At 36.6% G+C, this 24,618-nt stretch overlaps 1 protein-coding gene across 11 annotated transcripts in view; it reads right to left on the reverse strand.

Moving 5' to 3' along the window:
- Positions 1-24,618, reverse strand: part of CEP128 (centrosomal protein 128) — a 398,658-nt gene that overhangs the window by 29,839 nt on the left and 344,201 nt on the right. For all 11 annotated transcript variants that reach the window (XM_045451751.1, XM_045451752.1, XM_045451750.1 and 8 more), the window contains one exon: positions 2,327-2,404. In XM_045451751.1, the coding sequence (XP_045307707.1) occupies positions 2,327-2,404 (78 nt within the window). The remainder of the gene's footprint in view (positions 1-2,326; positions 2,405-24,618) is intronic.

The raw sequence follows: 24,618 nt of genomic DNA on the forward strand, positions 1-24,618 counted from the left end.
CGCCACCTGTTGTCTGCCCTTCCTTCCCTTAGATGACTTCTGTTAGCTACAGAGAAAAAAGCAGAAAGGATATATATGGGTGTAACATATTGCCTACTCTCCACATTGGGTAATATTAAGGTGAGTGGAAGTCACATCTTCTTGGATACTAGTTTCATAATCCTTTGACAGGGATTTAGAATGCAAATACATGGGGAGCGCCTGGGTGGCTCAGTCAGGTAAGCATCTGACTTCGGCTCAGGTCATGATCTCACAGTTGGGGAGTTCGAGCCCTGAGTTGGGCCATTGGCCTCCATGCTGACAGTTCAGAGCCTGGAGCCTGCCTCGGATTGTGTGTCTCCCTCTCTCTCTGCCCGTCCCCTGCTCCCACTCTGTCTCTGTCTCTGTCTGTCTCTCTCTCTATAAAGAATAATGGGGCATGTGGGTGGCTTAGTTGGTTGGATGTCTGACTTCGGCTCAGGTCATGATCTCACGCTTTGTGGGCTCGGGCCCCACATCAGGCTCTGTGGTGAACGCTTGCTCTGAGACTGCTTTGGATTCTGTGTCTCCTCCTCTCTCTGCCCTTCATCTGCTCGCACTCTGTCTCACTCTGTCTCTCAAAAATAAATAAATGTAAAAAAAAAAATAAATAAATAAACAAGCATTAAAAAATGCAAATACAGGGGCGCCTGGGTGGCGCAGTCGGGTAAGCGTCCGACTTCAGCCAGGTCACGATCTCGCGGCCCATGAGTTCGAGCCCCGCGTCAGGCTCTGGGCTGATGGCTCAGAGCCTGGAGCCTGTTTCCGATTCTGTGTCTCCCTCTCTCTCTGCCCCTCCCCCGTTCATGCTCTGTCTCTCTCTGTCCCAAAAATAAATAAACGTTGAAAAAAAAAAAATGCAAATACATAATTAAATCATGAGAAAGAATTGAAACTTTAGCAAAATGTACTAGAAACACTTGGATTTGTTCTATTTGTTATAGTCTAGATTTCTGGATATGTCAGCTCAACCCTGGATCCCTTTCAATTATGTTTAGTTGCTGAACTACCAAAATATGCTAAGAGAATTGATGTTAAGATAGTGCAGACCTTGAGAGCCACATCGTATCAGTGCCTCCAGTAATCAATATGGCATGATCAGGCTATATTTCCTACTCACTAGATTCTCAAATAATATGTTAGATACAAACAAAACCTAAATATAACATGTTATATTTTAAAGCCAATGTGAAATAAGAGGTTCACGGTTTTCAAAGAGAACTCTCACCATTGTTAACTTCAGCCATATGGGGCCAGAAAATTATAAATTGCTAAAACTGTCCATTGTGTATTCATCCCAAAAGGGATATTCTCTGGCCTGAACCTTGTTTGGTAGGACTGCTGGCAGGGATAGTTGTTTTGCATCTCTCCTCTAAGAAAACTTTAAAAGTTACAATAGGTAAATCCACACATGTAGTTAATCTCCTAGATATGGAATGATTTGTAGAGTTCTATTAACAAATAGCATGAGATGTAAAATCTAAAACTGTGGATCTGAATTCAACTATCATAGTATGGAAATAACCTGTGTACCTTCATGTCTCTAAAACAAACAGTACTCTGAAAATCTGTAATTAAAAAAAAAAGAAGATAGTTCATAAGGTGAAATTGCTTATCAAAACAGCTATCTAGGAGTATTACTCAGCAATCAAAAAAGAATGAAATCTTGTCATTTACAACTACATGGATGGAACTAGAGGGTATTATGCTAAGTGAAATTAGTCAGAGAAAGACAAATATCTCTTTCTCATATGAGGACTTTAAGACACAGAACAGATGAACACAAGGGAAGGGAAGCAAAAATAATATAAAAACAGGGAGGGGGACAAAACATTATGAGACTCTTAAACATGGAGAACAAACAGAGGGTTACTGGAGGGGTTGTGGGAGGGAGGATGGGCTAAATGGGTAAGGGGCATCAAGGAATCTACTCCTGAAATCATTGTTGCACTATATGCTAACTTGAATGTAAATTAAAAAAATAATAAATTAAAAAAGCTATCTTCAGTGTAATATGTAACCCCTTTTGAATCTTAGGTTTTTCTAAATTAAAGTTAAAGCTTTGGGAAGCCAAATGAGCTTCTAGTGTGAGGGTAAAAGTCTCTATTTTTCCTCTAATATGTAAGTTCCAGTATTTTCAATCTTGATTTAACAAATATCAATAAAGTCTGATAAGATGGAGTATTAAAAATCCCCTATGTTTTTTGGTCTTTCCTCCCTCCCTACAACTTTCTTTGCACATCAGGAAGATGTCAAATGTTCTCAGTCAGATAAGAATACTGAAAGAGACAAGCCAACTCTTTCTCACTCTGAAGTCTTTGAAATCTTCTAGTAAGCTCAGTTTCTCAGGCACAGACTCCAGATGGTCCAAGGCCACTCGGGTACTCTGAAAAAAGAAAACATAAGGAAACCAAACATTATAAAAAATTGATCAATACTCTCAGAATCCAAGTACTAAAAACCACTTGTACCCAGGGTAGAAGCAGTTCAAGCTATAGATTTAGTCAAATAAGAACAGATATAATAGTATTTCTAAGATAACTGTATCTTTTTAATTCAGAAGAATTATTTCCTTTCACGAAGTATATGAGATGCATTTGCAAAACTGACTCACATAAAAACTCTTCCTGGATAATTATTTTCAACTGACATGCTATGAAACTTTCTATAGAGTATTTCATATTAATATTAATTTACAAACCTGCTTCAGTGAACATCAGAAATAAAGCACCAAATAAAATTGAGGGATAGATGAATTTGCAGTCACCTCTCTATGGAGCATATTAGAGATCCTCACATGTTGCCATTACAAAGAAGAAAAGAGTTCTCAACAATTATTTTAGTTCAAAAGGAAGAGGAGGTTGTCATAAAACTTTGGAGAAGCACCTGAAATTAAAAAATTGCCACAGGGACACAAAATCCTGTTGATTATAAATCAAAAACTTAGTCTTTGATTAGGTGGTCACTGATTTACACCCACCAATATAAACATTAAGAGGGAATGATCTGAAAATTCTTTCAAAGCCAATATAAACTAAGAAGTGGCGGAATAACCTTGAGACCAGAGACTGTATCATATGCATTTCTGCATTCTTAGCCTTGTCACAGGGACAGCACATCTCTGTATCCTCAGTCAATAGATATTAGCTTTTAGATTTAAAATGAGTTGCAATTATTCAATGAAATAAACCACAAGTCCCATGGCTGATGCATGGGAAGAAAGTGCAATGCCTTGCAAGAACCTGAACGTAAGTTTGCAAAGAGTTGTTGAAAAGTTATTGGCTACCCAATATTCTATGTGCTGCTCCCTTACATCTCCCAGGTGAATGGTTCTGAACAACCTAACATGAGTACAAGTGACATGTCTCACTTATGAGCTGAGTCAGTTAAGAGCCTATGTGTCCCATCCCAGCCCTGGTCATGAGGAACTTGGAGGCCACAAGCTTCAGATGACATAGCCACAAGAGAGGAGAGCCGCCAGCCATATTGGACTTCACATGAGTGACACATCAACCTCTATTGTGTTAAGTCATGAGATTTCAGGGTTTGTTAATGATTACATAGTACAGTTGCCTTAATTATTGAAAATAATGCCTGAGAATTACATAATTAAAATGTAGGCTAATCAAGTGGTCAATTTTTTTTTTTTTTGGTGGGAGGAGGCTCCAGATTATATGAGGATTTTTTTTTTTTTTTTTTTCTCAGAAGTTCAGTTTCCCTGGAACTAGACAGGGTTAGGAACTGGTGTTATCATCATTTGGTATACCCACTTACACTTAATCTTCTATTTCGAATCCTCTATCTCATCCCAATGCTGTTGCCTGCCTTCACTTCCAGTACAGAGCTTCTCCAGAACATATGCGTACAGCTCTGCAAGGTTTGTGTTGGGGGAGGGATGGAGACAGAGTTGAGGGTCTAACTCTTCCTTGCAGACACTTTTGATATACTCACTTCCACCTTCTCCTTCTGTAGAAAACAGTACATCCAATTCAAAAGCATCTCTAAAATTCTTCAGGGTGAATGATATTTGCTTTCCATCTGTATCCCCTTGATAGGCACTTGGGTTTTAACTTCTCTGTTTTGAGTCATTTTACCATTTTCCCTTCCGTGTTCTCCATCTTGGGAGTTCTACCTGTCTTTTAGCTGTCAATGCATAAATCGGTGTTTCTCTCTCTTTATATTCTTATTTCTCAAGTGTGATTTTTGAGAGAAGAGCAGAAACACCCTCACATTACCATTCTGAAACTGGAAGTCATATGCGCTGTTTCTTCAAGTTCGTAAAAATCTTCTTTTCCAGTTCCATTTAAAGGATTTAGTATTTTCTTCCTTCTGCTTAACATTTATATGCTTGTTAGTTTTTTTTTTTCCACATGTGTTCACTTAAAGGCCCATGCATTTTAAATGGCTTCATTTGTTTTTTCATATGTAGGAAAGATTCATCAAAATGACATGTTTCTTAATATAGGCCCCAACATGTAGGTTTAGGAGAGCAAGTAATTTTAGCCACCATATGTGTTATATTCATTTCAATAGTAAAATTCCCCCAAGAATTATATTGGCCCTTTAACAATAAAATACAAATCAATGCCATGGTGATTTCAAAGCAAAATTTTTTTGTGTGTCAAATAAAATCTTCTTCATAAACAATGATTCTAATAGCCTTGTAGTTTGGAAACTTTATTTCCCTTTTTTTTTTTTAATCCCATAAATCTTCTCATTTAGAAGTGACCCTCTGAACCAGGGAGAAGTATGGTAAACTCATTTTGTTCTTAAAATAAGCAAATGATTTCTTTCCCTACTGTAAAATTCAGCATGTTATGCAAATATTTTTGCTTCAAATTTTCAATCAACCAGGTGGCTGTGTGAAAAATTTTTTTTCTTTCATATTTTCACATACTAGTTTATTTTGACTATTTGATAGTTTTTGGATGCATATTCAAAATGGCAAATATATACATACATATGTATATATACATATGTATGTATATATTTTGAACCTTAAAAAATCACTGGCTTCTACTTTCTTAAGTACAGTTATTTTTCTACTCTCCTCCTCCACCCCCCATATCTCCATTAAGGTCTTTAAGCTTTCTCATCATCTTATTTTAGTTGTGGCTTACTTATATTCCTTTCATGTGTTGTTTCTAAGTATCTTAGCATCTTCCTCAGTATCAGAAATTGTTTCTGATACACAAGCCTTTCCCTTCATCCTTATAGTCTCGTCAATCGGGTAACATCAGATGTGTATCTAGGTATCACAGAAAGATCCACCAGACCTAGATGGCACAGGTCCTGTTCTTTAAGAGCTTTTAACTCACTGGGGGGAGAAATTTGCACATGCAAAAGATGTAAGAATTATACAAAGAAAAGTGGACTGAATTTATTTTAAAGAAATTATATATATAGATGCTGAGATTTTTAAGGCATCTGCAATGGTACAATAGGAAATAATGAAGACAATGAGTCCAGGCCTGTAGGTATCTCAGGTCTCATAATTTCATCAGTAAGTGATATTTGGGGGGAATATATTTATTTTCTGTCGACGTCTCTCTCTGTATACATGTGAGCATGCTTAAAACCACCACTCTGGCATACAGACTTAAGAGTATGCATATTCACAAACTTTTTTTCTTTTTTAATAATGTGAGACTGTCTTAGGCATTATGATTAGAGTCCGCTCACATTACATGTCACTTCAAGTTCACTTTTCCCCAAAAGCTAGTGGTGCTAGAAAAAGGGGACCATTAAGAAATGAATAGTCTAAATAAGGAACTTGTTGGTTTTTAGATGCCACAAAGATCCATAAAGCATGTTAGTTTCTAGGGCAACTCGTGCAGAGTCAGGGAAACTTTTTATTTTTTAAGTTGGTTCATTATTTTCTGCCTGTTTAACCTGTCTTTAATTTTCTTATTGATTTTCTAGAACTAAATGGGACATTCACAAAAGGATTTAAACACTGTTTCTCTTTTGAAAATATCAGTAGATATTAAATTTCATATCAAAATTGAAAACAAAGAAAAATTCACAATTAAGAGTCCATTTCATAAAGGACCAACACATTGTGTATAATGCTTGGTTTATCTCAGAAGCTAAAGAGCTGAACTTCCACTGAGCTAAGAGTGGTGGCAAAGCAAATGATCAATTATTCCTAATTCCATTTAGTGGCATAATGAAAGACTGAACCATAAAAATGTAACTCAATTTCAAATACTTCTTAGCCCTCACCCCATGGTATGATGTAGTCACTATTGCTATCCCCATTATACAGATAAGGTAACTGAGAACCAAAGTGTGAATAACCTCCTCACAGTCATGTTGTGGAAAAACTGGGATGCGAATCCAAGCGGTCAGAGTGCAGATATGGCAGTGTTCTTTTTATTTTTAAAGTTTATTTATTTTGATAAAGACAGAGAGTACATGTGCAGTGGGGGAGGGGTAGAAAGAGAGGGAGAAAGTTCTGCCATGTCAGTGCAGAGCCCTAGGCAGGGCTTGATCTCATGAAACATGAAGTCACGATCCGAGCTGAGCAGGCACTCAACCGACTGAACCACCGGGCACCCCAGCAAAGTTCTTATTATATAAATATGTTCATGGTAAATCACCAGAATCTGTAACACTATTTTATGTAAATTCCTACTCCCTCTCTAGCTATCAGCTTTTAGTACTAGAATATTGGAGCTATGTCTCTGATGGGCTTATTTATGGAAAAGAAGTTTCAAGATGAATGCAGGAAGAATTTCATCTAGCCAGGGCCGAAGTCTGTGCCCAAGACCACGCATCCAAATATACAAGCACAAAAGGGGTGAGGATATTCTTTCTGTTGATTAGAGGAAGCTAGGTATGAGATTAAGTTTTATGACACCAACACACCCTTTTCTTTTTTCATAACATGGAGCAGCAGCATAGCACACGATCTGGCCAGGGGAGGTGCTTTGATGAATGTTGGCTGAATAGAGACAAAGGCAGCGTTACCACTCTGATCAACCCACTGAATCTTGGCTTCTTTATTAAAAACTCAGCAGCAAAAGTTTGCTGTTTCTCTTCTCTAGACTAAGGCAAGATCAAATGGTAGAAACAACAGTGAAATTCAGAAATCTTGTCCATTAGGCTCTGTGGCTTGTGCACCTACAGGTAGGTTTAGATATTAATCTGTTGAAAAGGGCGAAGAATATGCGGGAGATTTTCCTATTCCAAATCTTCAAACTGCCATGTAGCTGAGCGGTTTGTACTGGTCTATAGTGTATTTTTCTTTAGTTGTTCCTTTGTTTCCAACTACAGGGAAATTGAATAGTGCAGTATGACAACATAAGTAGCAGCAATTAGGAATTAGAAAGGGGCTTCACTGCAGTTGTTAGTTTCCTGTCTCCTGTAGAGAAAGCTTAAAGAAACAGATTTAACCATGGGTATATTTTAGTAAATATACTTCTCTTTGTAAAAATGCACCATGTATTTATTTTTTTCTTAGCATAAAACAACTACCATTTTCTTAGGGTGCTACTGAAATCATATGTTTTGAGGTTTAGATGATAAATAAAGGAGATGCTATATTTTTATTTTAAAAATAAGTGTGTGCATTTTTGGCACTATACAGATGTTAAATAAACAAGGTTATGAAGCAGTTTATTTGGGTTCAAAAATGCAATTCTATTTCATTTGGAAAGAGATCCACTGCAAAACTTTCTTGACAAATGGCTGAAAGGTGGTAAGAGGACCTGAGTAAACAAATTTCAAGGGGAGGAAGGGTGAAATCGTAAAAAGGATAGACTGTCTGCCTTTTTACTTGTGGAGACTCTATCCAGCACAGCTGTATTGGCTTCACAGGGCCTTCTTTTCATTCAAACCGTATCAGGCACTCCTTGAGACCAAACGGAACAGGAGCAGAGAATAGGCCAGCAAAGTCATTTTGTTGACCTACAGCCTTCAAGGGGCCCCAGCGCTCAAAGTTGCATGGATTTCTCGAATATCAGAAGAGTCCTCTATTTCCAGATTGTGTACTTTAGGAGAGTTCTAAAAATCAGACACCCACTTAGATAGAAGTGTTTATGTGTATCTTGGGGTAAGAGGGTAAACAAGGTTTGTTAAATAAAAACACCGGTTCACGTGGCGATATGACATTAGGGACTACATTTAAGCTAAAATCCAGAAGAATTTTTGTCAAGGACAAATCCTATTTGTCTTCATTTAACACTATTCTAGTCAAAAGTAGATCTCCTTTAAAAAGCTCAAATTTATAAAATTTGAGGACAGGTAGCCTAATTTCATTGGAAAACTTGAATAAAGAAGGCTTTCTAGATCTTTTCCAATTCTCATTCACAATAATTTTTTTAAGCAAAGAACTATAAGAAACTGGATCTGCCATAATAGATTACTGCTTTGTTATTTTAAGACAGAACTGACCATATAACTATATGTTATAGTCAACCCATGATCTTATTTTTTGCTTAATTGGGAGGGTTTTTCAATAATAACAAAAGTGATATTACACTGTATGTTAACTGGAGTTTAAGTAAAAACTTGAAAAATAAAAAGAAATGAAAAAATAATTCACTTTTTAATTTGAGAAAACAAAAACAAAAACAAAAACAAAAATAAACCAAGAATGCACTGAGGAGAAGGGAAGACAGAAGAAGTAAACAAACATCTCTCTTCCCCTTGAGATTCCTGAAATTGCCTTTACATGTTTTTCTTGCCACTTCTTGAGATAAGGGGAAAATAACATATGAAGACAAACTAGTGTTCTCTCTATGTCCTTACAACAGGTTTACAAGCAGGGGGGTCTTGAGATCCACAATCTAATTCCTGTGAAATCACACTATTTCTTAAAATTGAAAATAAATTGAATTCCCAAGGCAAAGAAATTTAAGACTTCCCGGAAGGGGTGGAGTTTAGCCATTTCTGCTAAGGTGGCAGGGAAGGAAACCATACTTCTGATTTACTGGTCCCACACGTGTGTTTCATGCTGGCAGATGAAGAACAGTGGTGAACCAGGAGTCAGCACACCTGATTTCTGGATAGGCATAGTTCCAGCAATGTTACTTTTATTTTGTGGTTTGGGGAATATTTCCCTTGCCTTTTTGCAAAATGGGTATAAGTACTGCTGGTCTTTCTTATGCCACACCCACAGGGCAGCTGTGATTATCAAGTAAGAAAGTAAATGTGAAAACACGTTGAAAGTTGCCAAATACTTTCCAAACAGCAGGTATTTCCAAACAGATTCTGTGAGGCACTGTCCATTCTGGTAATTCTCAAATGCAGAAGAGGAGGTCAATGACAGTCTAAAATTACAACTAATGAAAATTAGAGTAGAAAGGAGAAACAAGGCAAACTTAATTAAAACTATATCCAGTATTTAGAAATACATTTGCTGTTCTACGTAGAGACATTATTCAAAACACAAAAGTAATAGAAGTGTAATGGCACATAAATTACTTATGTACATACTGTGCCCTTGGTGGAGAATGTTCCCTCCAGTCTCCTTATCTGGTTAAAATTCCCCCTGCCCCCCCCCCCCCCAACATCGTGAGCATTTTCAAGCATACTGGAAATCTGAAAGAAATTTACAGAGATCACCGATATATACTCACCACCTAGATTCTACTGTTTACATTTTATTTGCTTTATTACATACTAATCCATCTATCTAACCTTATGTGCATCCACTAACCCAATTTATGTTTTGGATGCCTTACAAAATAAATCATATACATCACTACACTTTCCCCTAAAGACTTCAGCATGCATATATCCTTAGCTCCACTTGGATTTTTGTTTGATGTAAAATTTACATCTAATGAAATGTACAAATCTTAAGTAAACTGGCTAAATTTTATTATTTTTTAGCACTTCCTTAGGGAAGGCTTCCCTGCCTTTACTGATCTCATCACACAAGCTCTCCATTGCACCCTGAGCCTTTCCTCTGCAACACTTATCAGAATATTTATTTGTGGGATTATTTGATTAATGGTTATGTTGACATCAGGCAATAATCGTCACAAAGGTAGGGCATATCAGTCTTCACTCACCACGGTACCTCCTGGCACTCACCCAGTGCTTCCATAGAGGTGGTATTCAATAACTACTTCTTGAATGAACTAATGAATCTTATTCAGTGATGGAAAGGTTCTCATTCATTTATTCAATCTGCAAACATTTAGTGAATGCCTCCTCTATACTGGTGAGGTGTTAGGTGAGCTGAGGGAGCACACAATAAGATGAGGCCAAAGATGCCTTGGGGGCAAGATCTCAGAGGGCATTTTTGGCCACAGTATTTATATTCAATTCTGAATGAGGTCGAAGGTCTTCTGAGGACTTTGAGCAGAGGAGCAATGTGCTGTTATTTACAGCCCAAAGTTCCCTCTGATGTTTGCAGATTGCTCATCCCTCACCCCATGTGGAATCCATGGATTACAGGGGCGATGTGAGAAGGTGAGACAGGCATCTATCTCACTCCCAGGCTGGAGTCCTGCTGAGCAGCAGAAACTCTGAGACCCAACTCATGGACACCACCTGGGTGGAATGCCATGAGAAATTTACTGAGAGAATACACCATATCCCTGGAAAGTGACTGGTGTCATACAAAAAGTTCTTGATTTACCCAAAATACTCTAACATCTCGAAAACATACTTTCTGACTGTAGTAATAATGATGTCTAACCATTAACATCTCTAATAATCTCTAATCATCTCTAATAACGATGATAGGTTATATAGATTAATCTGATAACATTTTTATTGTGGTAGTTTTCTGTCTGAGGTCAGACAGCAAGCAGCAAGATACAGTGGCAAAGGTCACTGATTAGAAAACAGGAGGTACAAGGTTCTATCCCAGCTTTGCCATAACCAGTTGCATGATCCAGGAAAATCATTTATCCCATGGGCTTCAGTTTCCCAATCAGGAAAATGGGAAAGTAGGATATAAAAATCTCTAAGAGACCTTCTGGCTATAGCTTTAGCTGTTTAAGCTTTAACTTCTTTCCACAGTAGGTTGGGACCTGATTTTTAAGCTTAGAAGGTTGGAACGAATATGAAAAATCGTTTTATAAAGAGAAAATAAAATAAGGAGAAAATCACATATGGGATTTTAGGAGTTAATATTAACTCTCAAGAACTACCCAAGAACATGTGTGGGGTAGAAATACCTTTACTTTTTTACAGTAGAAAGCCAAACTAATGATTGCAGAAGAAAAACAGGAAGATGGGCATTTTTATCTTTTTAGGTGTTTGCCCCATCAAAAAATTCCAAATATTTATCATTTTGTATTTTTTAGAGCAGATACTTCCAAAAGTAGGCAAAGATTGGCTTTTCATCTTTTTTCACTTTATAACTGTCCTTATAATTTCCCTTCATCTAAATATTTCTAATTAGCTTTTGGTTCTATTACATGAATGTTACTCCATACTTTTTCTCTCCACAAAGCTTCTGTGCCATCATGACTTTGCACATGAAGCCCATCTGTCTGAATGTTCTCTACACACTGCTTAAATTAGCTCACTGATTCTCCTGCAAGACTTGGCTTGGTCACTACCTTCTCTAATGTGGCAGTTCAGAGAAGGAGCTCTTGAGCCAGTCTGCCTGAGATGAAATCCTGATTTAGTCACCTACTGGCTATGTTTCCCTAGGGAAGTTCCCAGATTCCTCTGCACTGGCACTCAGTTTCCTCAATTATAAATAGGAATGTGTAGAATTATAGTTAAGGACCAAATACATTAGCACATGGAAAGTGCCTAGAGCAGGGTGGGATACTAGTAAGCACTCAGTAAACACTAGGTGTTGTTCCAATGGTAATACTAGTTATCATTTCGTGAAAGGCTCCCCTAAAGTCTGGGTTAGGCGCCCATACTCAGTGCTTCCAATGCACACATGTCTCCTGTCATGTGTCTAATCATTTCCTGCGTGTTTGCTTGTCTCCTTTAGTAGACAGCAAATACCTTAAAAGCAGGAGTGTATTTTTCGTTATGTTTCTAGTGCTGAGTACTTAGTATCATACACAATATATTTCAGTTTTCTGAAAAAAAAAAACCCTTCTCAACCCAAAGACTAATAAAGGCACAGTTAGAACTCAGAAATGTTGTGGAAAGAAAAATACTTTGTAAAGGTAGAATTTAATGACTGACTGTTTCTGAGGGGTAGAGAATATTTCTAGATAGACTCAAAATTAAAGAAACAGTAACAAGAAATAGAACTGGGAGAAAAATGAGGTACCATAAAGTTGAGTTAAAAGGTATAGACAGAGTTAGAGACAGGAAGATGAGAGTAAGATCTTTTTGTGGACCTAATAAGCTGAAGCAGGAAACCTGTGGTGTGGAGAGCACCCTGCTTCCTGTGGGTGAGCCCGGCAAGGGCTTAGCCACACCAGGCTGGGAAGGGTACAACCTGACACAGGGCAGATACCGAGAAATGCTAATCATTTCCCTGAATACTGCAAAGCCTTCCTCCCAAGGCCTCAAGACACGCTAAAGCAGGCAATCACATTTGCCTCTTCTGTATTTAACAGGGAACAGAGGGTCCTGACGTGGATCACTGATAAGGAAAGATAATTGTTCTGGTTGAGGTAGGGTCCAGGCTAATTTACTTAAAAGCACACTGGTGAGGTGAATATAATTAATCTTCTCTGTTCTCAAAATAAAGCGTTATTTTCTTTTTAAGAGATGTCTTGTGTTCTCAAAGAGAATGACAAAACAAATTAATCATTTTCCATTACTCCACACACAGCACTTGGATTTTGAAAGAGCATGTGAACAGTTAATCCCCTATATGGATGAGTTTCTGGTGACAGGCAGATCAGATCTAAATAGAAATCAGGCAAGGTATTTTATTTTTATCATTGTGGCTTTGAGACTTAATTCAAAATAACTGAGATCAACCCTGCGTATACTTTTAGAGTTTGCTTTCATAATTAATCCTTTTTTGAACACTTAGAAACACTCTTTTGGATCTTGTACAAAGCATTCCCTGGCTGACTGCTGCCAAAGCAGGCAGAAGCAGAGAGTATCTAGAATATTTTAAAACCATTGAAAACTCAACTGAACCATCTCTTAAGGAATCCCAACTGCCAGGCCATACTTACTTCAAAGTACCAATAATTTGAAGTTAGAGCAATACATTTGAGCAGATAGCTCACCTCAATGACTAATGTTAGAGGTGAACTTTAAGTATGTTTGAGATGCCCTGTTAAACTATGTCTTGAATGGTGAACAGAAGGGTAAGAGGGCACAGATGGGGTATATGTGAGCAGAAGTATATATTTTTAACTAAAGTCAACCAGTTTCTCAATTTTATGCCGCAGGCTGAAAAAGATGGGCTATGAAAGCCAGTGGGCATAAAACAGCTGACAATATTATTCGGTGAGCAAATTCATCTGACATTTGCCACAACCAATTGTTTTCCTGAAACTGGAATTTCTAGAAGGTTTTTTTTTTCTTTTTTTCCAAATGAAAGCCATGCATTCATTTAACTGGACAACAATGAAGCTTTGTGGCCTCGTGGTTAGTATGAAAAGGAGTTGGTCTTGCCAAAACAATTTGAAATTTTGAACTTAGGCTCCCTCCCCCGACTTCATTTTAACATACTCAACTAAAAGGAACAAGTTCCGCAGGCTCTACTGGACACATTTAAAAAACAAAAAAACAGAAGTAACCCAAACCACATGACTCTGGACATTTAAAAGTATGCTATAAAAACTCCAGAAACCATGCAATACTCTGGAAATTAGGCAGGATTTCAGAGGATTTGTTATACAGAAACTGGATGAGACATATGTCTTTCTTTTAGGCAACAAGAATCACTGAGCACTTACTGTGTGCAAATCAAACTACATAACATCACTACATCAGACTTCACTCTGCTGAAGCTGCCCAGATTTAGTTCAAGCATATTCTTTCGGTTCCTGAATGAAAATAAGTTATTAGGGCAATAGCGAGACATATGTATATTACATTGTAATGTCTCATTAACAGACTTTTTTTTTTTTTTTTTTACCATTAAACTGGGAAATTTTAAGCATAGGGACTATACATTACTATTTTGGGGCTCTTTGGTATTAAAACATAACAGCTACCCAATAAATACGTACTGAATTTGGTCCTATAGTTACTTCTCAGTCATCCAGTAACTGTATACATGCAATGGTAATTTAAAAATATGCTAATGTAAAAGAGGAGATAATGCTCTCAAGTGAATATGGGTGTGCCAGGAGTTCTGGGATACATTCTAAAAGAAATAATGATGTTGCGACAATAAATCAAGTTACGTGAGAAAGGTATTCTACTTTTTCTTTGAGAATTCCTGCTCCCTACATTTTCTTGGGATATACTAGGACAGGATACCCAGGAGAAGTACCAGTCAGAAAGACAAAATTTGAAGTATTTTGTATTGCCTTAAATTGCCTTTACCTGCCTCACCCTCATCACCAACTTTAGTTGGAGGCTAAAGGTGAGAGATTTGGTCTATATTGTTTCTAAGAAGGTGCAGACATAGGTACATCACAAAGTCATGCAGAACACTACTTTACATATAAATATGTTCTCTATCTCTTAAACTTAGAGGGAATCCAATGACTTAAAGGAGCTTTCTGGACATGCAAACAAAATACCTATTGATAGTCAACCTGGGTCTATCAAATTTACTGTAATATCATTTGAAGTAAGTCGCAATTTACACACCAGGGGAACAGGAAATTCATTTGTAAAACAAACAAACAAACAAACAAACAAACAAACAAACAAACGAGAATATAGAATGGCACTTTGCTTCCAGGTCGTGGAACACAACAATTTACTTCTCCTTAATCTTTAGTAAACGTGAAAAATTAGTCATCGCCATTTACTCTGGTCCAATATGTAAAGTTTTAAAAACAGTATTTTACTTATTTGATAAATAATTTAGAGAATATTTAAATAACAGATTAACGGTGAAGAATAACTTTGTTGGAAATTTTAGTAAGAATTTAAGCATATTATATATTCTCCTGGTTTTAAAGGTATGAATACAACGGACTTCTGATTAACTGTCATTCATGATTCTGGAAAATACCCATCTTATAAATATTGATTCCTAATTTCAGACATTAACATTTAAATAACAGATAACAGTGAAGAATAACTTTGTTGGAAATTTTAGTAAGAATTTAAGCATGTTATATATTCTCCTGGTTTTAAAGGTATGAATACAATGGACTTCTGAATAACTGTCATTCATGATTCTGGAAAATACCCATCTTATAAATATTGATTCTGAATTTCAGATATATTTCCAACAAGTTCTAGTTTATCATTACTTCTGGCTCATTATTCTTGCACTTGCATCTTCAAAACACAATACTTCTAAAAGTATTGACAGCCCCTATTTTTTTAAATTGATAAAGCTATCTTTTCACTACATAATTGCAATTTTTTTCATTTTTTATATCTATAAGCATCAATTAGGATGGTCAATCCAATGAAAATTTTCTTTTCTATATGATCTCCTCCTTCCAATCACATTTTTATACAATCTGCTTTCAACGTTTGCCCACTTAGGAACCATATGAAGTAAATACACAGGAATACAAGATGAAAGCCTACTGAATACATTCTTTTAGAAAAATGGGCTGGTCCAGCTTCTTGTTGCAAAATATTGCACGATGAAGTTCTTCTTGTTGAATAACTAACTGGATGAGAGTATCCTATTTCCTTTTTGTTCTTAAAAATACATTCTTCATTCATCGATTCTTCAGTTTGGAAAATTCATCTAGGACATTATCATTTGAAGACACATAATCTGGTTTTTTGCTTATATAATCAATTTCACCATCATCACTAGTTTCTAGAGTGCTGCTGTCTGTCTCTTTATATTCATTTTCTGATTCATCTAATAACTGAAATGTCTTCCTCTGTCAGTTTCCTTCTCTTTGTCATTATGAGAGAAATGAGAGATTCTGAATTTTCAACCTGCATTCAATAGAAGTAATAATAAGAAAATCCTACAAAGCTTCTTCTTGAAAGATAATATAACATTTGGGAGGAACTTCTCCATGGCACTGCTACAATGTCTTATGATAGCTTTTATCCCAGCTTTTCAAGGATTTTTGTAAAGCAAATAGATGTAGCGTTTCCCTGGGACAAAGGTTGTGTAGCATTTCTTGTAGCTCTTTTTTATAAAGATTGGGGGTTGCGTAACCTCAGGGTTCCTTAGCTATAACACAGATTCACTGCATGTGCAATGTCCACCTAGACCCATGTCCATATTGTCCCTGTGAGACCTCAGAGGCAAAGAGAAGTCGCAAACATGTATGTAGCTCACGGAGCCCACTGTGCCATGAGTAACAAAGTCTTTTGTCTCATGTCTTCTACCATCCATCAGAGTGTGTCAGACTAACTTGGTGAAGTGCAAGTAGGGTAAAATCTCTTCATTTCTTGATAGACTTTGGACAGCACAGTAAGAAAACTGAAATATTATATAATAGTAATGACTTAGTTCACTTACTACAAATCCTTCTGTGTGATTCCATTATTCCTCCACTTTCATACTATTTTAGTTTTTTTCTAGCATAGCTGGGAACGATTGATCGATAACATATAAAATAATTGCAAGGATGATGAAGTAGGAAAATGCTTCACGAAAATAAGCTCACCAAGATCCATTATGTATCTCAGATTTATAACATGGTTCAATAGATCCATATGGTATTTGCAAGACAGAATCAGTGTTTTCCCTTTTAAAAATGAGAAACTTTCTCTTTATTCTTTGGAAGATATTTAAGAAAGAATAAAAGTAAAAAAAAAAAAATCAATCCTTACCAAAGGAACTGAAACTCAAGATTGGGTCCAAGTAACCCTGATGATATACTGAAGATTACACCACCTCTCAGAATCCTCTTCAACCATGTAGTGCCTAATTTCTCTTCCCTTTGAGCCTTCCTGAACTGCTTCTAGGTGGTCTGATGGGAAGGGTGATAATTCATGAACCACTTGCACAACACTGCCTTGTAAGAAGACATGTTTCACACTCAATCCTTCACATGGAGTATCTATCTGGTTGTCACATGCTGAATGGAGAAACGATTCAAAGGTAATGAATGTGATGCTACAAAGGGGATTAATACAAAGGTAGTAAAAGGAGAAACAAGAAGAAATGAGGAAGGCAGGTAGTTTATATAACCTTAGTCAAGATGCCAAAAGCAAACGGATTAAAAAGCCAATTTTCCCAATATGTTGATTTACAAAACAACTTATTTGTTTTGTAACTGTTCATATAGTTTCCAAAAATGTTTTTTTTTTTCCATTGGCCAGTTTGTTACAATTTGTGAAAATAAGAGAATTAGTCATTTGGCAAATTCATGACTGGATAAATTTGCCCTTCACGTTAAGTCTGACAAATTTAAATTTCAGTAAGATACTTGAAAATTAACAAACACAATGCCTGAGAAAGAATCTTACAACGGTTTTGGTAGATTAGAAAGAAGAAATACTGCGGGGCGCCTGGGTGGCGCAGTCGGTTGGGCGTCTGACTTCAGCCAGGTCACGATCTCGCGGTCCGTGAGTTCGAGCCCCGCGTCAGGCTCTGGGCTGATGGCTCAGAGCCTGGAGCCTATTTCCGATTCTGTGTCTCCCTCTCTCTCTGCCCCTCCCCCGTTCATGCTCTGTCTCTCTCTGTCCCAAAAATAAATAAACGTTGAAAAAAAAAAGAAAGAAGAAATACTGGAGACAGAATATATGATACTATAGTAGAAAAGGTAGGGAATTAATTCAGTGGAAATGAATAGAACAAACTCCAATAGACATGAAGGGAGAGTAGCTCCAGGCTGGAGGGGATGAACCATAAGGCATATTCTTAAAGGTCATGTTGACAATGACCCAAATCAGGGATTCTCAAACATGACTTCAAATTAGAATCATCTGGGGGAGCTGTAAAAAATACTGAGTCCTACCCCAGGTCAACCAAATCTGGGGGTGGGAGCATGTTGAACTAAAATTGTTAGGATTATTAAGTAAGATCTATAAACCCACATGTCTCAGAGCCAAAATTTGACACAATTGAATTGAATTTTGGAGGTAAACTTCATATGATATAGAGTACTTAGACATATAACCTGTGTGGTGAAACTCAGACAAAAATTCGAATGTCCTGATTAATGAGCCCAAACTTTCCAGTCCATATATATCCTGCTTCTGTGACTGGTGAAAGTAACACACACGTAATGGAGGAATATTTTTAAAAATGAGAAAAGGACTTTCCCATCGATTATCTCATTTGCTCTTCTCAACAAAACAGTGAGACAAGCAGGCCAATAATTGGGCTCACTTTATAGATAACAGAAATTAGGCTCAGAGGAGTGAAGTGAGTTGTCGCTGTGATAGAGCCAGGGCTCACAACTAGATCTTCTAACTCCCGGTCTACCAAATCCTAATCATTCTCTAAGACATTTGGAGGTCACCTGCCTTTTGCCTTTCCCTCTGTCACCTGCAAATACGCTCTTCTTCAAGGAAAACTAATGTGTAATGAGGACTTTTGAGGTATTACAGAACAAAACAAGTTCTGAGTTAGAAATAATAGAGAAATGCAAGGGATGAAAACAGGAAGTTCTCTGAAAAGATGTAAAGGGAGTACTTCATTGACTCCAGGTGTTTTGTGAGTGAGTTTCTGTTTACTGTGTTTTAGACAATCTGGTTCATGTCTGACGACAAGTCAAGGATATGTCTCACTGGCCTTTGCTGTGGATAGGTAGACGGTGAGATGATAGTAGTGGAAAGCACTGAAAAAGCTTCAGAAAACCATTTACATAACACCAGCCACGCAAAAATAATTAGGAACAGAGAGCCTAAAGAGAATAATGAGGGAAGGGCTATTTTGATGGTTTGGCCTTTTACCGTTTGATGTTCAAATATAATGTAATTGGGGGCAATGATAGGTTGAAATCATTCACTAATGTTAAATAATTAACATAAGACCACTTTGGATATTTATATTAATAGTGCTAATAGTGACAATTTATGCTCTCTCCAGCCTTTCATCTGAGATCAAAGTTTGTTAAAAGCCCTAAATAAACTTTATAAACACTTGTGTAAGTAGAATTAGAGTTGGTATGTGGATGCATAAAATAAAACAGATCCACTGAGGCACTGAGCATCACTGAGCAAGCTCAAGACAGAACTAGTAATGCAAACGAGGCATGCCAACTCTTTTCTTCAAGATTCAAAAGGAAGAAAACTAGTTCAAAGGTGCTTTATAAAACTCTATTTACCAATAAGTTGAGGGCATATTCTGACAATCCTACATATGGTCCAGGAATGTCAATGTCCTATGTATAAGTCCACTTCTTGCCCTGCTCAAGAAAGACACGGGATCTAGCTGTTGATTTCCTTCTTTTTCATTCTGCACATTCACTAGACACTTGTCAAGTGCTCCTTACTCATGTCTTCATTGCTCTTACGAGTCACAAGAGGAGTATGAGGAATGGAAAGAACACTGTGTCACTGATCAGGACACCTGAATTCTAGCCCTAGTTTTGCCACACTTGGCAATTCATCAACTTCTCTGGCCTTCAGGGTGAGGTGTTTTCAAAAGGATCTCTAAGACTCCTTCCAGGTGGAATGTTATCTAAAATGGCAGCAGGGACTTAATCTGCTATCTCCATGGGAAATTAGAGAGACACGGTAGGGATTCAACAAGTACCTGTTATATAATATCCTACGATTGAGTGAAGTAAATTGTTTGATAGCAACTATTGGTAGGTCAGAAATTTTGAAGGCCAGAATTTTAATTCCTTTTAGATTAGACCAGAACCTATTAGGGAGGGGAGCTTCTAGATATCACCTAGCCCAGCCCAATCATTAAAAAAAAATAAGAAAATTAAAAATGAGAGAGGTTAAACACATTGTCCAGGCTCACATGCCTGGCCATGATAGAGATATGACGAGAACCTAGCTTTTCTGACTCTGAATCAGATACTATTTTTACCATATCATCATCATTTAAACTAGGCATATAATAATTTTTAGCTAAAACTTGTCTGTAATTTGTTACAATTAGATGCACAAAATAAAAATCCCCCAAATCAGCTTTTTATTTAAAGGCTACTTCAAACACGTAAGATATACTACTCCCACCAACTACATATTAAGGGTATAATACAAATATTTTGTTTTATAGTTAAGGTAGGATCTTTAAAAAAAAAAAAAAAACAACAAAACTTAATACACTACTACTCGGAGATTTTACCCATATGCGCTCTCTTGAAGAAAACAGAAAGCATTTCTTATATGTATTATATTTTTTCAGAAAGCTACTTCCATCGTGTTTTGTAATATACACTCATATTATCTTCTCTATATAAAGCAAGAGCTTCTTCCTGAGGATGCACTATGTTATTGATAGTATTTAGAGTGGGGCTATGAAACACATTGCCTAGCAAGGCAGTTAGGCAGTATGACTACTTATCAGCATCAAATATGAAGCTGTCAGTCTGACCTCCAAACACTGAGCAATTTGATAATATTAAATTCATCTGCTGGTGAAGCTGCATTCATTATATAATTTCTCAATGACACTTTCCCTATGTCACCGTGTTTATGAGAAATTTGACAGGGCTGTAAGAAACAGTTTTTGCAGGCTGAAGGAAGTCTTACATTTTTAAATTGGTCATCACCTTTTGCCACAAGGTTGCAACTCTTAATAAACAGCCTATTTGTTTGAGTAGCATTTTCTTCCTTTGACCTTAAATACAGACATGTTTTAGAAATTTAACCCTTTGAAGATGACCCCATTATTGGAAAACGTACATATTTTAATACTGACTAATGCAGAAAACAGGCTCTGTATTTTGGGACAAGGTGGCGAAAGGAGAATGTCTAGATTGTTTCAACCAAGATCCCTCATGAGAGATTCATGAGGATATTTCCGTTTGCCCTCAATGCGAATATACAGAAGGTAGACTAACATTAGAGCAGTGGGAAACTTGGCAGAACGGGCTAGGACAGGGTTTGTGCAAAACCTTTTTCCGGTTTCAGTTTGAATGGGTTCCCAGGAAGTGTCAAGTTTGAACAAATCCAAAATTTTACAATGTAGCTCAGCCAAAACTGCTGAGATTCACCTGATTCTGGGTCAAAACTGTACAGAGCACACTGCGTTTTATTTGGTGTAAAGCCAATTTGACTAAACTTTTCAGGCAACTTCAATGAGAGGCTCATAGTCTTGGCAAAACCAAAAATGAACCTAGCTTGATCTTTGGTTTTGAAACAGCAAGTTCTGGCTTTATAAAGAGATAAAGGCAAGTTTTACTTAGCTTTAAGATTCTTACAAATACTTAGAAGAAGCACTGCAAATAATTAACAGTTATTTGGCCAGATTTACATACTCAAGTCAGTTACTTCCTGAGCTTAACCAGGACACTTCAGTAAGTATGTTAACTCTATTGGCACCATATATTCCTAAGTGGTGTAGAGCTGAATTTGGTGTTCTAACAAAGAACAATGGTGCTTCTTCAACAACTTAAGTGCTTGAAGAGTGGATCACACATGTAGTAGGATGAAGTACAACCAGTGCTGGCTCCAGGTGGGATGGAAAGAATTAAAAATAAAAACTCCAATGGCAATTGTCTACTGTTTTGGCAGATGTGTGAAGGGAGAGAATATAGCGTTACTTGGTAATTTCCACGGAGACACACTGGCATTCTCTTGTACTCTTGAAGATCAACTGGTGTGCATGGTTCAAATCTGTTACCACTAATATTACCTGAATGAATCCTTTAGGAGTGTGCTAAAGGATCCAACAGTTTTCTTTCTTCTTTTTAAATAAAACCTATATTTCTAAGAGTTTCCCAGCGTTTTGTAATTTTTCCCAATATAGGTAAATTTATGTATATATTTCTCCATATTGCTACATATTAGGATTTATCCTGTAAGTTATATCATCTCTTTAAATATACATGGAAAACAAGGGACATTGGATTGTTTTAGGTCACTTGGATTTGAGAAGCTGATTAAACACTGAGAAATTATAGCTACATAATTACACATTTGCTCTAAGTCAATGATTTTCAAAATTTTGAGTAAATACTCTCGAAATAATTTTTTAAACTATGTATCTACCTTATCCCTCCCCCCCCCATACACATTTCAAGGTTTTCCAAATGTTTTCATCATAAATTTGGGCAGTTGCAGAGGATGAAATTTCTGGAATATTGTAAATACTGACATTTTCAAATAAAACTCTTAATATTACTCACATAAACGTATCCAGCAAACTTTAAATACTTCAGTAATTTGTTACCACCATTTACCCACGGACAGAATAACTAAATTAGATCCTCTTTAGAAGACAGACACTTTATATTGTTCCTTTGCCCTTTGAATTTATTTCCCATCTATTTTCCCCAACAGAGTTTTCTCCTAATGTAAAATATACTTATGTTTGGAAGTCTTTTGTATTGGTTATCCTATCATACTTCATCCTTGTCTGTAACAAAAATGTATATTTAGAGAAAACTGATTTTTAAAATGCCCTGTGACCATAATGCTTTAAGTGTTATATATTTTTATTGCCTGAATTCTCATTATAACTAATATTAGGTATATTAAAGTTTTTGAAAAGAAATATTAATGTAAAACGTATAAGGACTCCAAAGCTTCCAAAAGTATATCCCTTAATGGATGGATACTGCCTACTTTTCTCTTGTACTCAATTAGTTCATGTATCCATAAGTAAGTGCTAACTTTTGCTTCAATAAGACAGGGATCCATTTCACTTCTATTTCTTTTTTGTTTGTTTGTTTGTTTCTGTAGATTTAATCACTGAGAAATCTTGTTCACATGTAACAGTACATGAGAATGAAAGTGGTTTTGTTATAACAATGTCACTCAGTTGCCTTCCTAGTTTTATGGCAAATATTACATAGTGATCTGTCATCAAAAATGAATTTTAATGATCTATCAGCTTGATCAGGTCCTCTTTCAGTTTTGTTGAAAGCAAAGAATTAGAAACTACTTGACTTGCCAAAGGACTATAATGTAGTTATTAAAGTCACTCACTTTCTGTTTTGGAAGGTATATGAAAGAGGCTTTATTTACCAAGACTTATCAAATGACTACAACTGTTTTTTTCACTTAGAGGCATTTCGCTGAATTCTACATATGAAGAAAGTATGAAGAAAACTAAAAATATTAATGTTAATACCATTCTCTCAGTATACATTTTTAATACTTTTGTTTTAGGGGTGCCTGGGTGGCTCAGTAGGTTAAGCATCTGACTCTTGATTTCAGCTCAGGTCATGATCTCACGGTTCGTGAGTTCGAGCCCAGCGTCAGGGTCTGTGCTGATAACACAGAGCCTGCATAGGATTCTTTCCCTCTCTTTCCCTCTCTCTCTCTTTCTCTCTCTCTCTCCCTCTTTGCCCCCCCCGTCCCACCCCCGACCCCCCCACCCCCTGCTTATGTACTTGCACACATGCATGCTCTCCCTCTCTCAAAAATAAACTTAAAAAAATATTTTTATATTAGCATTAAATATATTTTCATTAAAACCCTAGAGTTGCAGATTGGCAAAGCTAGTCCTTATGTCAAACCAATCAGCCAAATCAGGCTAACTTTCTGGCAGAAAAAAGTCAGACTTGATTTTTCAGTTCTATAAATGTGTTAATATGCTCGTGACAACCACTTTTTGAATTATAATTCTAAGACAGATAAATAAGGCATGGAGCCAGGCCAAAGTTTGTCACCTGAATAAAAGAAGACACTTTCAATTACTTCTTTCCAACCCTCAGTTTTGTTCTCAGGAGCTATACATTTGTTCCTGATTATAGTAGGGGGGTAAAAGAGGTGAGGTCATTAAATAAAATTGTCATTATTCCTCCGCAACATCTATCAACAATATATATCAATTTCAGAATATATATTCCCAATACCACATATATCTAATAAAACCATCTTATCAAAAATATATGTATGACTAACAAGGACAAGAAGCCTTACCTTAGTGACTTGATTAGAGGAGGCCTCGAAGGCATCAAAATCATAAATTGCCCCTTGTTTGGCACCTTGAAGTGTCTGGGGGAATCTGGCATCATGGAACCTTGGGTGGGTGAAGAATAGGCCTTTCTTTTGTAAAGGGAGAGGAGGTTGATTAGGAAAAGTACGGTGGCCTCCTCAGGCAGGGTCATTTTAGGACTCTGCTTGAAATGCATGTAGAAGCTGAGGATGTAAAAATCGATTCTCTTAAAACTATCTGTGTCTGAAGACCCCTTGGAAAATCTCTGCCTACTCCTAGGGGTTATTTTACTCCAGTTTGGAGACTAACTCACCAGCTATCTCTGAACATTACCCTCAGGGACAGCATTAATCATTTTGTCATAAAATTAAAAAAAAAAAAAAAAAGTTCTGTTAACAGGTTCCCATTCCTTTTTTTTTTTTTTTTTTTTTTTTTTTGGCGAAATGTGTCAGATACAAAAGAGTATATAAAATATATACACACAGTTTGAAGAAAATTGACAATTCTTTGTGATTTCAATTAGCATTTCCCTGTTTACTAATGAAGCTGAATATATTCACGTATTTCTTTTTCAACTGAAATGCTTGCTCATATCTTTTACCCTCTTTTACTTTTTTTATTTTTGAAATCTAGGTTATTTT

The sequence above is a fragment of the Leopardus geoffroyi genome, chromosome B3 (assembly GCF_018350155.1).
Source record: "Leopardus geoffroyi isolate Oge1 chromosome B3, O.geoffroyi_Oge1_pat1.0, whole genome shotgun sequence".
Lineage (NCBI taxonomy): Eukaryota > Metazoa > Chordata > Mammalia > Carnivora > Felidae > Leopardus > Leopardus geoffroyi.